This window comes from Glossina fuscipes, unplaced genomic scaffold (assembly GCF_014805625.2).
Source record: "Glossina fuscipes isolate IAEA_lab_2018 unplaced genomic scaffold, Yale_Gfus_2 0, whole genome shotgun sequence".
NCBI classification, from domain to species: Eukaryota; Metazoa; Arthropoda; class Insecta; order Diptera; family Glossinidae; genus Glossina; species Glossina fuscipes.
The window spans coordinates 5,700,394-5,714,640 of NW_023998414.1; the positions used below are offsets into that span (position 1 = coordinate 5,700,394).

The window sequence follows — 14,247 nt, forward strand, 5'->3', positions numbered from 1 at the left end:
GAGGTGGATTATTCGGAACGTGAGCAAAGCAGCGTAAAAACAAAGCGTCATGACAGTGCACGTTAAGCGGTACATATGCAACTCTAAGACCAGTGAGTAAGAACTCTTAACAAGCTTAAGGTAATCGTATCACAAGAATGGATTGGAGCAGAGATCTCTTATATCCCTATAAAACACTTGCTCTAGAAGTGCCTATACATAAGTCAAGCGTAGCTAATAGTCAAGAGTGTTAAAAGTGCTGAATACACCGATCGTCGTCACCCATGGGCTGGGCGTGGGTGTCTGAGCCTTTGCTATCGATTGCTCGCCTACAAGCATAATTTGGAAACTTTCACTTCACAATTCTCTATTCCTCGAATAACGCAAATCCTGTCCAATAAATGCAATCTATAAATTTCACCCGATCAATATTATATTAAAGAAACGGTCGAAAATATTTTAAATTTCAATTAAAAAATCTATATAAAAATCGGATTTAAATAATTGTTACTTCATTCGCTTGAATAAACGTTGGAATTATTGCAAATTGTTATTGTTTCCTGTGCAGCTACATGCATACATGCATACGTCACCTGTGTGGTTACTCACTTGCCTTTAATCTATCCGTTTCTGCATTACTAGTTACACATAAACTCCCGGTTAGCACAATCGGATGTTTTCTTTAATTTGCTTCTTCTTCTTTTGCTATTTTTTTTTTGTTTTTCTTTTTCTTTGTTCTTGTTCTCTCTACGCTTTTCTTCAAGCATTTTTAAGATGTTTCATTACGTCCGCATAAACACAAATTCTCTCAGGTACATACTTACAAGAGAAGAAAAGAAAAAAAAAATAAAAAATTACCAAGTGAGAACATTATAGTCGGGCATGGCCCACCTTTACATAGCCTACACTCCTTCGCCTAATACATTTATTTATTCACTCGTTTTGGTAAAAATACATCAAAAATTACACATTATTTGCAGCCAAAGGCATATTTTCCATAACAGCTTGCAGGTTAAACCATATTCAAGACACCGCATGATGCGACCCAAATTTAACAAACTTGAGTTACTTTCTTAAAATTTTATTATTTTTCATTTGCCTATTAACCTATATAAAAGGTACATCTATGTGGTCCAAATTCCCTAACGTTAATTGTTTTGCTAAATTCCAATTATGGAACAATTTTCCTCAAAAATAAATTGATAGGGAGGATGGTTCGAGAAATAGACCCACGTGGTTCAAATTTTGCCCATTTGTGTTACAGGATATACTATGTTAGTGCGCACGTATGTAATTCGCAGAAGGGCTAGATATAGAATCATAATTTGAATTCATCTAAGACTGTCTGTCCGTCTGTTCGTCTGATGTCTATCCATGTATATTTGTTTTCAAGCTACAGGTCGCACACAACTTTTAAAATACTTTGATGTATTTTGGTACAGTGACGTGTTTTGATCCAAGGACGAACGCTACTGAAAATGGTTCGGATTGGTCCACTTCTTCGACTACTCCTCATATAACGCCATATTCTGAAAAATGGTTATATGGGGAAACTTGCAATTTTCAAAAATTTCGTAATAAAAGGTGATAAGTAGTAGGATTTCGGCATTCTAAATAGATATGAAAACTTTGGACCAGTTGTGGCAATTTCTGGAACCCTTCTATAAAGGTATAATTTTCAATGTTTTATGATGAAAATTATATAATAGTAGTAATTTAACATAAATAATTTAACTGTGGACCATTTACGCCTATTTATGGATCCTGCCCTATGCAAGGATTAAACTTGTACAACATTAGATTGCGTTTTCGGTACCTTTCTTCATAAATACGCACACGAAAAGTATGCCTTCATATGAAAACAATATATAATTTTTGTCTTCTATAATAAAAATAAGTGCTGTGTTAAGCAATGTGATGTAGGGTATTTAATGATATAAGTCTTGCCCGACTATGATGCTCTTATTTGTTTTTAAATTGTGATTATGAAAAAATTTTCATTATGAAACATTAACGATTACGCCTTTTTGGCGTATAAGAATTTACATTCCCCGAGATTCTTTGTATGCGGTGGTATCCAAAAGATCGACCTACATGGTCCAATTCGGCAAGGTCAATTTACTGGTATGAATCAATTTTCATCATGAACTATTGAAAATTAATTCTTGCGACCTGTATGTTGAACATTAAAATATATGGACAGACAGACACGGTTAGATCGATTCAAAAATGCTTTTGCATAGTGCGGTATAATAAAAGATGTGTCTATCCTAAGCCGTTCTTAGTGTTACGTACGCTCGCACTAACTTAATATACCCTGTATCACGAGTGGTGTAGGGTATAAAAATTATATGATTTAGTTGGAAAATTTTCTTCATGTAATGCATGCATGCTGTAAATGCGTTATTGGAAACGCAGAACTCTTACAAACCCAATAGGCGTTGCTGTCGTCACGCATGCAAGCGTAACGGTTACAAATAATGGCGATAATGAGCAAATTAATAATGATTGTATAGTGCAATATCTGATACAAACCTGTGTATATTATATTTATGTGTACATACATATAAATACACATACATACATAATATACATAATATATATGTGCTGAACAAAAAGTGCGTAAATATGATTGAAGTTTTGCTAGAGAATTGGCACAGTTTACCAATTTTTCTTTGCTTATCACCGAAATTTCTAATTTCGATAACAATGAAATCATACGCACAAAGTTTTCTGTCTGTGTGTGTGTATGTGTGTGTGTGTGTATGTGTGTGTGTGTATTAGCCAAAACCAAACAACTACGCCGTTGTTGGCCGAAAAGACTATAATGGTCTATTCAAAATGCCAACGTTCAAGCTCTTTGTTGTGGTGGTAATGATGGTTTCTCTTGTTCATTGTTTTTACTTCGTTTTTAACCCATAACTGAGTTACTACATAAAACAGCCCAAAACCAGTTGTTGGAGGTAAACGATGCATTACCAACTATACCAACTAAACAATATAGGCATATACAGCCGTACGCACTATCTTTTACTTGGTTTTTACTATTCTGTTTGCATGTGTATATGCGTGTTGTGTGTGTGTGTGTGTGTGTGTATATGTTCTTTCGAAGTCTATTCTCTTATAAGCCACCGCAATGTATTTATGCTTTGTAAAACTATATTGTCATTTTTGTTTTTTTTTTTTATTATTTTATTGTTATTTATTTATTTATTTTTTTTTTTTATAGCCAAATAAATAACCAAGTTAAGAATGAATTTTAATTCCGTTGTGTTTCCCGCACACATGCTTGCGTTCAAATCAAGAGAGTAACAAAGGGAACGTATGAAAAAGGAATCTTGTGTGTTGTTTGAAAACAAAAAAAAAGAGAAGAGAATACGATTTTTATATGCAAGGGTTGCCAACATTTCGATCTAAATTAATATTAGGAAAATTAGCGATTTTTTTATTTTCGCTTTTCATTAAACGTACAAAATCTTTATTTCTTGTTAAACTTAGAAAAATGAATTTTTTTCTTTCTCGCTTTTCTTTAAGTTAAAGAAAACCTAAATCTTTATTTATTATTTTTATTTTTTTTGTTACCTTCGATTTTGTTCCTCGCTAAGCTTAAACAATATATTTATTTTTTTTTTTTTCGCTTTTCATATTCGCTTCTCGTTACGTTTAGGAAAAATTTGCTTATTTTCGTTTTCACATTTCCATTTTTATCTTTATGCGGACAAACGCAACGAAATCAATCGCGTTCGCATCTGACGTTGTTCAGAAATATATACATAAATAAATATATATGTATTTGTATATTTTTTCAAGTCCGTTGTTAGTATTTCTGGCTGATCAGACCAGCAAAATATGGTAACGAATAGAAAGAATTAGATTGCCTTACGTATGGTGTAGAATCAGTTCTTTATTGGTGTTTTTAAAAAAAAAATTCACATTGCTTGGGAACATTTATTAACCTCTCACTTTTTTATGTGAAAACAATATTTTTAAGTTTTTTAGTCAACAGCTTCGAGAAAATAGGGCTGTGAGCTAAAAAACACAAAACATAAAAAGCAGAAGAACTTTCTTTTCCTATTTAATTCGAGGAAACCAGTTGGTGAATCGTGGAAAAAGCATAGAGTGCGGTACATTGTGCGAAGTGCAAAAAGTCATTGTTTAGATCAGACAACAGAACACCGCAAATATGGATCCTTTCCTAAACGGCCCCAAAACATCGCTTGTTCTTTCGCCGACGGCTTGCCGCTTCTTGGTTGACAGACCATATATATAGTGAATGCTTTAAATAGGATATTTTTCGTCATTAAAATGACAATGAATGCTGTCAATTGATGTTTTATGAGTTCAGAATTTTGTGATGTGTGTGTGCAGCATGGAAAAAAAAAAACAACTCAATTATGTCCATCTGTATGAACTAGTAACAAAACTCAACTAAATTGCAAAGGCTTGACATTTCGAAACATATATGAGATGCTCTGCACGCGTCACGCATCAGTCGACGCTATAATCAGGCGTTTCAGCAAACATTGATCTGCCAAACAGAATTTTGATAATTTCAAGAGTTTGCATAAAGAAGGGGAAAGCAAATAGCTTTCGATTGTTACACATGTGTTCCGTAGACGGCGAGAATGTGATTGGTTACTATTATACTATACGTGTTCTGCTTTTTCGAAACTAAATGCCGTATACCGATTCCAAAGTAATTCGGAATCAATGTCGTGTGTGCGGTTCAAGTGTTTTTGGAGGCGAAATTTAACATTATACATCGTATATAGAAGAATTTTTTGCGAACATTGGCAACCTTGTGATTGCTATTTAGAGAACTGGAGGGAGAGATATGAAATTATTTTTACTGTTCACTTTTCGCTTAACTACCGGTTATTGAAAATTATTTGTTTATTTCTGAGAGGAGATTGCTTTGAATATAACCATTGCTGGGCATTGTTATTGTAAAATATTGTTTATTTCTGAGAGGAGATTTCTTTGAATATAACCATTGCTGGGCAATGTTATTGTAAAATTTTATTTTACTCATTTTACGCGGCAAAGAGAGAATGATATGAAGAGAGAAATATTTTTTTTTTTTGTTTAGCAATTACTTACTTACATGAAGAATATAAATCTAAACATTTTAGATATTATTATTCAGTTCTCTCACTTCTCTCTCTTTGAACGATTTGAATGGTGAAGATGTGTAAAGTGTCTACGGTTTCAGTAAAAACGAACAAATAAGCAAAGTTTGCTGCGTGCTCTAGTCTGTTGTTGTTTGCATACTAAAGCATGTACGGGCAAGCGAATAATTTTAGTAATTAGTTATATTCGAAGCGGCTTTAACAATACAATATGTATGATAATAAAAAAAGAAGCAAAGAAAAATTGATGTATAAGTGAAGAAAGTGGCGGGGGGGAGGGAAAACAAATGCACAAAAAACCCAAAAATAGATCACTGATTTAATGTGAAAATCTTGGCAATAGTAATAATAATAATAATAATAATAATAATAAGAATAACAACTATAATAAGCAAGAAAATTTTTTAGAAATGCAAATTTATCCATCAGCATAAGTAAATAAAATATGTGAATGAAAGAATGCTGAGCGAAGCAAAAAATCATAACAAAAATATTTATTACAGAGACTGAAAAGCTAAATATAGAAAAAAATCTCTAAATTAGAAAAAACAAACAAACATGTGAATTAGCAAAAAAAAAAAAAAAATTACCAAAATATTTTCAATTTTATTTATTATTTCTTAGGCTCTTTCGTTGCAAATTTTGTAAAGATTAAAAAATAATAAAAAAAAAAAGGAAAAAAACAAAACGCAAAAATTCTTATTCAACTCCCTTCTTGGCTATGAATTAAGGTCATTCCGTTTAAAACACCTATCACATAACCAGTATATTTCGCATTGTTATGATAATTAATCACAAAAATTACACTTTGATGACTTTGTCAACATTCGCTTAGATTCAGTTAAACAATGAATTTTTTTGTTTCTCTGTGCAGCGTTTCCCGGAAATTGAATAAAAAACACCAAAAAAACAAAAGACTTAAAAGTCATTAAAAAATTTAACGGAAATTTTAAGAAATAAATATTCAAAAAAGAAAAAAAAAAAAATATGTTACTAATAATAAAATATGAAGAAAAATGGAAAATTTATGCTAAAGTAGTGTGTTTACGACACTGGCTTTGGTTTTATTATTCGCATCAATCTAACGGTTTATGTTTTTTTGCTTTTGTTTTTTTTTTATTATTATTTTTGTGCAAATTTTAATAATTTTGTAAATGGTGTTTAGTTTGGGTTACGAAAAAAGAAAAAAAAAAAAACAAACTTGAAACTTGCTCTGATTTCTCTCGTTGACTGGTTCAAATGAAGGGCAAAGATCAAGGGGTGACAAACCGATTAAGAAAGACAAACACAAACAAAAACATAGCGCAGAGAAAGTCTGCGAAATGTTTATTAAATTAAATCTTTATATGGTGTAAACGGGATTGTCTTAAACATAAAATAAAATTCTCTAGTTAGTGTGTTAATGAAAGAAAATATAAAAAAATAAAAAAGAAGAAGAAGAACTAGAAGAATATTGTGTATATGTTTGCGAGCTTAGAACACAAGGGCAAGTTGCCGAGTTAAAGACAGATTGCATGGATACTGAGTAATGATGATTTGGACTCGTCGGATCTTGGAAGGATTTCGAAGATTTAAGATAATATCTCGAAAACTATGCGAGAGTCCTATGATTTGTGCGTTAAGTCTTATTTTCACAATTCTCATCCGCATACCATTGCAGCTTATAATATACCATTTAGTATCAGTAAAGGATTCTAACTCAAACTAAAACTCTCTTTGTTCGTCTATCGTCAACTGTGGAAATGCTATACGCTATTGTAAAAATTTGCGATAGAATGTTTAAATTTTATCTATAAACTTCGAGATCAGTCGGCATGGGCCGGAACATTCTCAAACTAGAGTCCTTGATTGAGGTGTAGAAAGGGGCAATTAGTCAGATATATCAATCAGGCTTTTGAAATCGCTATCATTTATTTAGAGCAGCAAACTTAATCGCGACATTGATCTAATAGTTCGCTCAGTTAGCAATCGCAGTCATAAAAACGAACAAAATTACTGAATTTACTGCTTACACTCACATAGCTTGTTATGTTTGCAATGTTGTCCCAGTTTCGCTTCGTCTACCTAAGGATAGCGATATTTTCTTGATTCTTTTTTTTTTTTTTTGTTTTCTTTGCTTTATCTAACCCATGTGCCTCAAGGAGTGAGAGAGCGTCAGAGACTTTGTAAAGCATAGGTTAGGTGTTTGCAAAAATTTTTATCAGCCATTTCTACATGTAACTGAAAAATGCCGAAGTACGTAACGGTTGAATTCGATGGTATCGACCTCTCTCTACACAAAATAACATTTTTCCATTGAAATATTATTGATTTGCTTGGCGTGCGCCGACGCTAATGACATGGTGCGCCCAAAATTACATTTTCGACTTTCATTAATCTGTTGCCGAAGAACACAAAACACGTTTAGAAGCTTATGGTGATGCTGCTCCACCATATCCCATTTGTAGGCCTTGGTTTCAACGGTTTAACGGTTAGGGACACGAATTGACTGGAAATGCTATTCTTTGGCCGCTTGTTACAAAAGTTATCAAGAATACACTGTTACAGCTCGAATAGGGAACACTGTCAGATCCAGCGTACTCGCCAGGCATGACGCCTTCTGAATACCACATATTCAGATCGATGCAGCATGGCTTGGCTGGCACGCGGGTTCGTAAAGTTCAACAAGTGAGAAAATGGATCGATCGCTGCAAAACCATTATAAGTTCTTTCAACATGATATCGCGATGGTGCGAAAACTGTTGAAAAAAATGTCGTTGGAAATGATGGAAACTACTTTGATTAATATACATTGTGTTTTGGCAAACACCTAATATATATATATATAATATATATGTATATATTTATAGTTGGTAGCAGATTCTTAATCGATTTTGACTTGTCTAAGTTTACTCGTCTGTGTAGCAATTGTTAAGACATCGGGTTCAAATTTAAACCGAGTAAAACTATTAAAAGTTCTCGAAACATAGATTGGCATTGAACAAAGGACGAATTCATTGAGGGATCTGCTCGATAACTGGGAATATTTTTGCTTTATGGGCTTTTTCGCTCTTAATTATTTATAAACTCGAACAGGTACAGAAATAGAAAATTTCCGCATATATGTCTATTATATGCGATGAAAACATCGACCACGCCCATCCAATATTATAAAGGAGTATAGATATTTTTAAAATTATTGTTTGTTAAGTAAGATATATGAAAACGCAATAGGTGGCGAAAATTCGACTACAGCCGAATAATATATTGCTTGCTTGTTTAGTTTTGTAATATGTTTACTAAGAAGTAACAAAAAAAATAAAAATAAAAAATAAATAAATGAAACGAGGTGTTATTAAAAGATTTCCTATAAATTAACTAAACTTTGTTACTTATTTGCATTATTTTCTTGTGATTTATTACATTTTTCATTATGTACATACAAGTCCCGATAAAATTTTTTGCCGAATAAATTTCCTAAGGAATCAGCAAATGTATGTCATCTATTCAAGTTGTTCGCGTTAAAAGTTTTTAACTTTAACAACTAAAGAATAAATTAAAATTAAGTGCACTTGGCTCTGTGCTTTTAGCGTTTAGTTAACCGCCGGTACCATCAATTAAATCATGAACTGGTTTTAAGCCGAGTTTTTAGCTTAACTTATTAATTTGCATAAGCTTTGCAGAACTCAAGCAATTTAATGGCATATATGCTCCGACTGAGTACACGAATTATGCCAAAAAGAAAAAAAAACAATTTTTTTTTTTTTTTTTTTTTTTTAAAAAAATTTAATTTTTTAAAATTTTATTTTAAGGAGGTTATAATTTTACTTTTTTTTTTTTTTTTTTCGTATAACAACAAGCGCAAAGACTGTAGTGGGCCACGGCCCACACCATAAAATGCGCTACGCCATCTTACGATTATTCATATAATGACGTTTCAGAGCAAAGCGGTATATCACAAGTGATCGGAAAAGTAGTCCGATTCGAATCAATACGTCAGTGTACTAAATTTTATTGAAATATTTCTAAAAATTACGATCTGTAGATTGGACAAAGAAAAAAAAAAGAAAGGCGGACAGACGGACAGATAAGCTTAGCTCGAATCAGACAATGCTTCTGAATCGATCAATCATATAATGAAAGTTGGGATCTATACCAAGTCTTTGCGGGTGTTGCATACATCCACACAAATTCTTGCAGTGGTGTAGGGTGAAAAAAACCAAAAAAAAAAAAAATGTTTAGCCGAAAATGTATTAATTTTTATAAGAAAATTTTTTAAAAGAAAATTTCTTATCTTTTACATTTACTTTTGTTATAGGAATTTTTTATAAATAAATATAAAAAAAAATCATTTGCATAAATTCTCAAGTTGACGTAAACGTAGTGATTGTGCGGTAATAGTTGCCCGTATTTTTCAGAATTTCTGATACATTAAGTAAATCAAAGTCTTTTACATTTTATAGACAGCATACTATCTGTGATTTATTTATCTTTCCTTTCTAGATAATCATATATTAATTAAATTCATTTAATTATGTTAATTATTTTATAATATATATAAAGATCAGGTTGCAAGTAGAACTTTAACAACTTGCTGATTATATAAATTAATTATGCACTTTTTTTTCTCATTTCTTATTTATTATATAAAATATAAAAAATTACGATGAAGCTTGGAAGTGCGGCCTTGGACTTCAATTCTTCCCTTAAGTAAACTTTTTGAGTCTGGGTTTAAGTTTAGAATGATTATCAATAGAAAGCAAGTAAGTAAGTACTGTCGTAATAGCGTACTCGACAGTCTAGACGTAACTAACTTCATATGGAAACTTTCTCATTAGGCTTTTTACATCCTCTGTTCTATATAGACCATAGCCTACATTCGCCTATTCTATGGATAATCAGTCTCGTAACTTTACAATAGAGTATCACTTTTTCTGTCTGCGACTTAGTAAACATGTTTTCACCTAAAGTCTTAACGACAGGGCTAGGGTGCAAATGGCTAACGCAAACGGAACAACCAGACAAGCTATGTTCGCTTTAAGGTGCACATGACTAATGCAATTGGGGAAGAATGAGAAGAAACTTATTACGGTTGTAGCGCGAACATGGCTAACGGAATTGGGAACGACTAAGAAGGTTATTATCGTTTTAAAGCGTACACGACCAAAGCAACGGGGATAAGCAGAAAAGTAGAAATGTAACCGGGAATGATTAAGAAGTTTATATTCGCTTCAAGGCGGAACGAATTCGTAAATAGAATCAGAAAATATTTTATTAAAATGTGAACATATCGGTTAATCGATAAGGATTAATGGACTCTAGGAAACATTTATATCGGACTTTAGATCAGTACCTTACCTGTAGATTACAGTTTTCAGTTTTTTAATGATTGTGAGCTCGATTATGAGTGGTGGAGCGCAGCCTGTTTTCAAATTTAAACTATAACCTTTAAATAAAAGTGAATGCGATAAGATTCCTCTGTTGATTTTCGGCATTTGTATATTTTTCACGAATTCAAGTTGAAAACTTTTAGAATATTGCATTCATACTGAAAATTTTAATAAAGTTCCACATATCACAGTTCATAAATGATTGACATACACTCATAATAACCGAAAGATTACAAAAAAAGCTTATTCAAAAATTCCAAATTGATTTCATTAACATATTATGAAATATCGTATAGATATCGATAGCAGCTTGGTCTGCTGACCCATTCAGAGAAAAAAAAAACCAAAGAAAAAACATTTATTATTAGTATATAATAATTTATAAAATATCATTCAATAAATTTTCGGTCTGATACATATATCGCAGCACTGTCAACAGACCTAGACCTAGATCGATCTTCAAACCGATGTGCATCACAATTTCATAACAATTTAACCCCTTCTCGGTTGAAGGCGGATATTATCCAGAAATCGTATGGGCGGGTCTATTAACAGTTACACTATGCATATATTTGTCAGATGAGAGACTTATTGAGCTATACGATAACATCCATATATTAAAGGTCTAACTTTCTAGGCGAAGGATAGTTTTGTAGTTTTTTTTTTTTTTTGTTTTTTTGTCAATTTTTAATATAAATATATTTTTTTTTAAAATAATTTTTATTATATCTTTATTTTTTGTGTTTTTAATAATTTATTAAATATTTATTTATGCGATAACAATTAATTCCGTATTAATTGATATGACTCTTAGAGCAACAATCAGATAGTAGACGCCATTGAATTGTTGATTAGTTCAGTGTGAGAAGATGGCATTTGTAATGTGCGGTGAGAAAACAAATTAAAAAAAAAAACAAAAAAAAAAAAGTAAATAAATAAATAAAAAGAAAATAAAAAAAAAAAATCGTAAAAAACAAGCAAAACTACACTACATTCGCATCAAAGCGAATCTTGCATACCCATCGCTTAAGATGAATATATAAATACGCGCGCATACAAACACAAATATATATACATATGCAGACGTTTCCCGCTTAACACGATACTTAGAACGCACTGTTTCGATATAGCACGGCATACAATTTACGAATATCACAACACGGTTTCGATACAAGACGACTAAGGGTTCCGATGCGACATCATCCACACGTTTTGTTTGATGTTATATTTATATCTAAGCTTAAATCATTTCATTCTGTATGTGATATTTTAGTTGAGATCGAAAAATAAAATAGTTTCGCATGAAACGCTTTAACTCTGTTAACCGCGGTAAGCCACTGTATATATATATATATATATATATACATATATATGTATATGCTTGTATATATAGATTTTCTCTTAGAGAGATAGTATTGGCAAGAGTGCGCCTAGTAAGATAATCAGGATAATTTTTATATCGAATTTTCCTACGATATTGCGAATTGTTGTCTGTTTGAGACGTGTTAACTTATTAACCCAGTTCAAATGTTTAGATCTTTTTTCCAAAATTGTTTCAATCTCATTGCTGTTTGTAGATGAAGATAAATACGTGAAAATTGTCTTATTGTTTGTTATTTGTTAATACATACTGCGCGAGCAATTTATATGACTTTTAAAGCTAAATTTCAAATCGTTATTCGCTACTAAAAGTGGTCGTGTTTTGCTATAAACAGCTACTTTAGCCATTTATCTATTGCGGGGTTACATTATGGAAACGGATTAAAAAAAAAGTCTCTTTTATACCTGGCATCGGCCAAAAATTAACTGAGAGTATAAAATCATAATTTCAATCATATTCAATTTTAAATATTTTTTAAGAAAAGTTTTTAGTTTAGAGAAAAAAAAAAACCAAACAAAAACTTTATAGTCGGGCAAGACCGACCATTAGTTACACCATTACAGTACTTATTTACTCATTTTAGTAATAATACACAAAAAGTTCCACATTATTTTTGTGCAAAGACCTTTCATGGAATTCCCCGTATTTGAGGATGGCCACAACTTCGCTATGGCTTGACCCAAATTTCGCAAACTCAATTTACTCCCTAAAAAATGCATTAGTTTTCAGATTCCATTATAAGGAAATTAGGAATTGCACTTTCTTGCCATGCACGGGCTTCCTTTTCATGATGGCCCCTACTTATGTTAGGGCCTAAAAAATATAGCCCTTTTTGATCCAAATTCGGTAAGGTCGACTTCTTTATCAATGTGCTATCATTAGGCAATTTTCACTGTGAAATATTGCAATTTAGATGTTTTTTACCATATAAAAATTCAATGTTCGTACGAATGGTTAAAGGCAAAGGGTTCAAAAAATTGCCCCAGCCAAATCAAATTTTTCATATCAATTTAGAATGTCGAGACACTATTACTTAGCGATTTTTGTAAAGAAAATTTTGAAAATTTCTTCGTTTTTCATTTATTTCGAAAAATCGTTATATGAGCAGTGATCGCAAAAGTGGACCGATCTGACCGAATAGATTTCAATAGGTTTCGCCTTTGCGTCCAATTTGATCAAAATATATCGGGAATTGCAATCTGTTGTTTGGACAGGCGGACAAACGGACAGACAAGCTTAGATCGATCCTGAAGATGATTCTAAACGCGCTTGGTATAATAAAAGGTAGGCAGGTTTCTCAATTCCTCCATACATCCGCCCGAACTTAATATATCCTTACAGCACACAGAGGGCTAGAGGGTAAGAAAAAAGTAAGCAAATTTTTTACACTTTGGTGGAATACTATTCCATACACACACACACACGCACACACGCACATTAAAATGAAAGTTATTACTTTGACGTCGAATTAACATACGACCGCACTTTTTTCTATGTAAAATGAATGCAAAGACCTGTGTGTTATGTCGCTTTATTGGAAAACTACCTTTCGAAGGCAAAGAATTCTTTAACAAAGAGTCCTTGCGAGAGAACAAGTTAAAGCCTATTAATGTTGTTCATTAATAGCATTACGCTTACAGGTCTGATATCCTCTTCGCTACTTGCATTTTCTTTAGAGAGCTAATATGTCTTATGAGAAATGGTCCCGCCATTGACTAAATGCAATTTTATTACTTATCTGCTTTGTATAGCTTTGTGTGGCGTTTATTCCTTTTAATATTAACCCATTAAAGTTTTCCTTACACGATTATTTATATATTATAGTTCTATGAATCCGCGATGCAGATGTAATTAACTGATACCAATACTTGAAGATTGGGGATAATGCGTTTACAGATGTCATTATTGTTGCGTCGTAATAAAGGAAACTTTTATTTATTTATTTATTTTTTTTTTTATATTTTCATTGTATATTTCTTTCTTTTGTTTTTTTTTTCAAAAGTTATCTTTTATCTTGTCTTCGTTGTAATGTCTAGTCAAATAATAATTTGAGATGAGATGCTATTGTCGCGACATTGTGCATCAATAATCGCGTTCTTAGCTTTCATTTCATTGTACTCGATTGCTGCCCTGTAAACCTTCGTGTACACACCTGCAATATCGTAGGGTTACCTAGCGCTCTTATTTTTTTCTTTTTTTTTTTTCCCTTCCTTTTTTGAATCTGTTCTTTGTTTCTTATATGAGTTAAGGAACATTGTTTAAGTATAATTTTTACAGATCATTTTAGCTTTTTGTTAGGATGATGAAGAGGGAGGACAGTGGGGATGAATTTCAAGACAAAGCAAATACATTTTTGCAACAATTCGATCAAGACAGCAGTCTATGAATC

General features: G+C 32.1%; 1 protein-coding gene across 4 annotated transcripts in view; it reads left to right on the plus strand.

The window, feature by feature from the left end:
* LOC119638602 (ras GTPase-activating protein raskol) overlaps positions 1-14,247 on the plus strand; it is a 210,676-nt gene that overhangs the window by 54,019 nt on the left and 142,410 nt on the right. Inside the window, exon 1 of one of the 4 annotated variants that reach the window (XM_038035516.1) lies at positions 6,500-6,721. The exons of the other annotated variants lie outside the window; for them this stretch is intronic. Coding sequence (XP_037891444.1) covers positions 6,637-6,721 — 85 coding nt within the window. The 5' untranslated portion in view covers positions 6,500-6,636. Of the gene's footprint in view, positions 1-6,499; positions 6,722-14,247 lie in introns of those variants that run through there. 4 annotated transcript variants of the gene reach the window in all.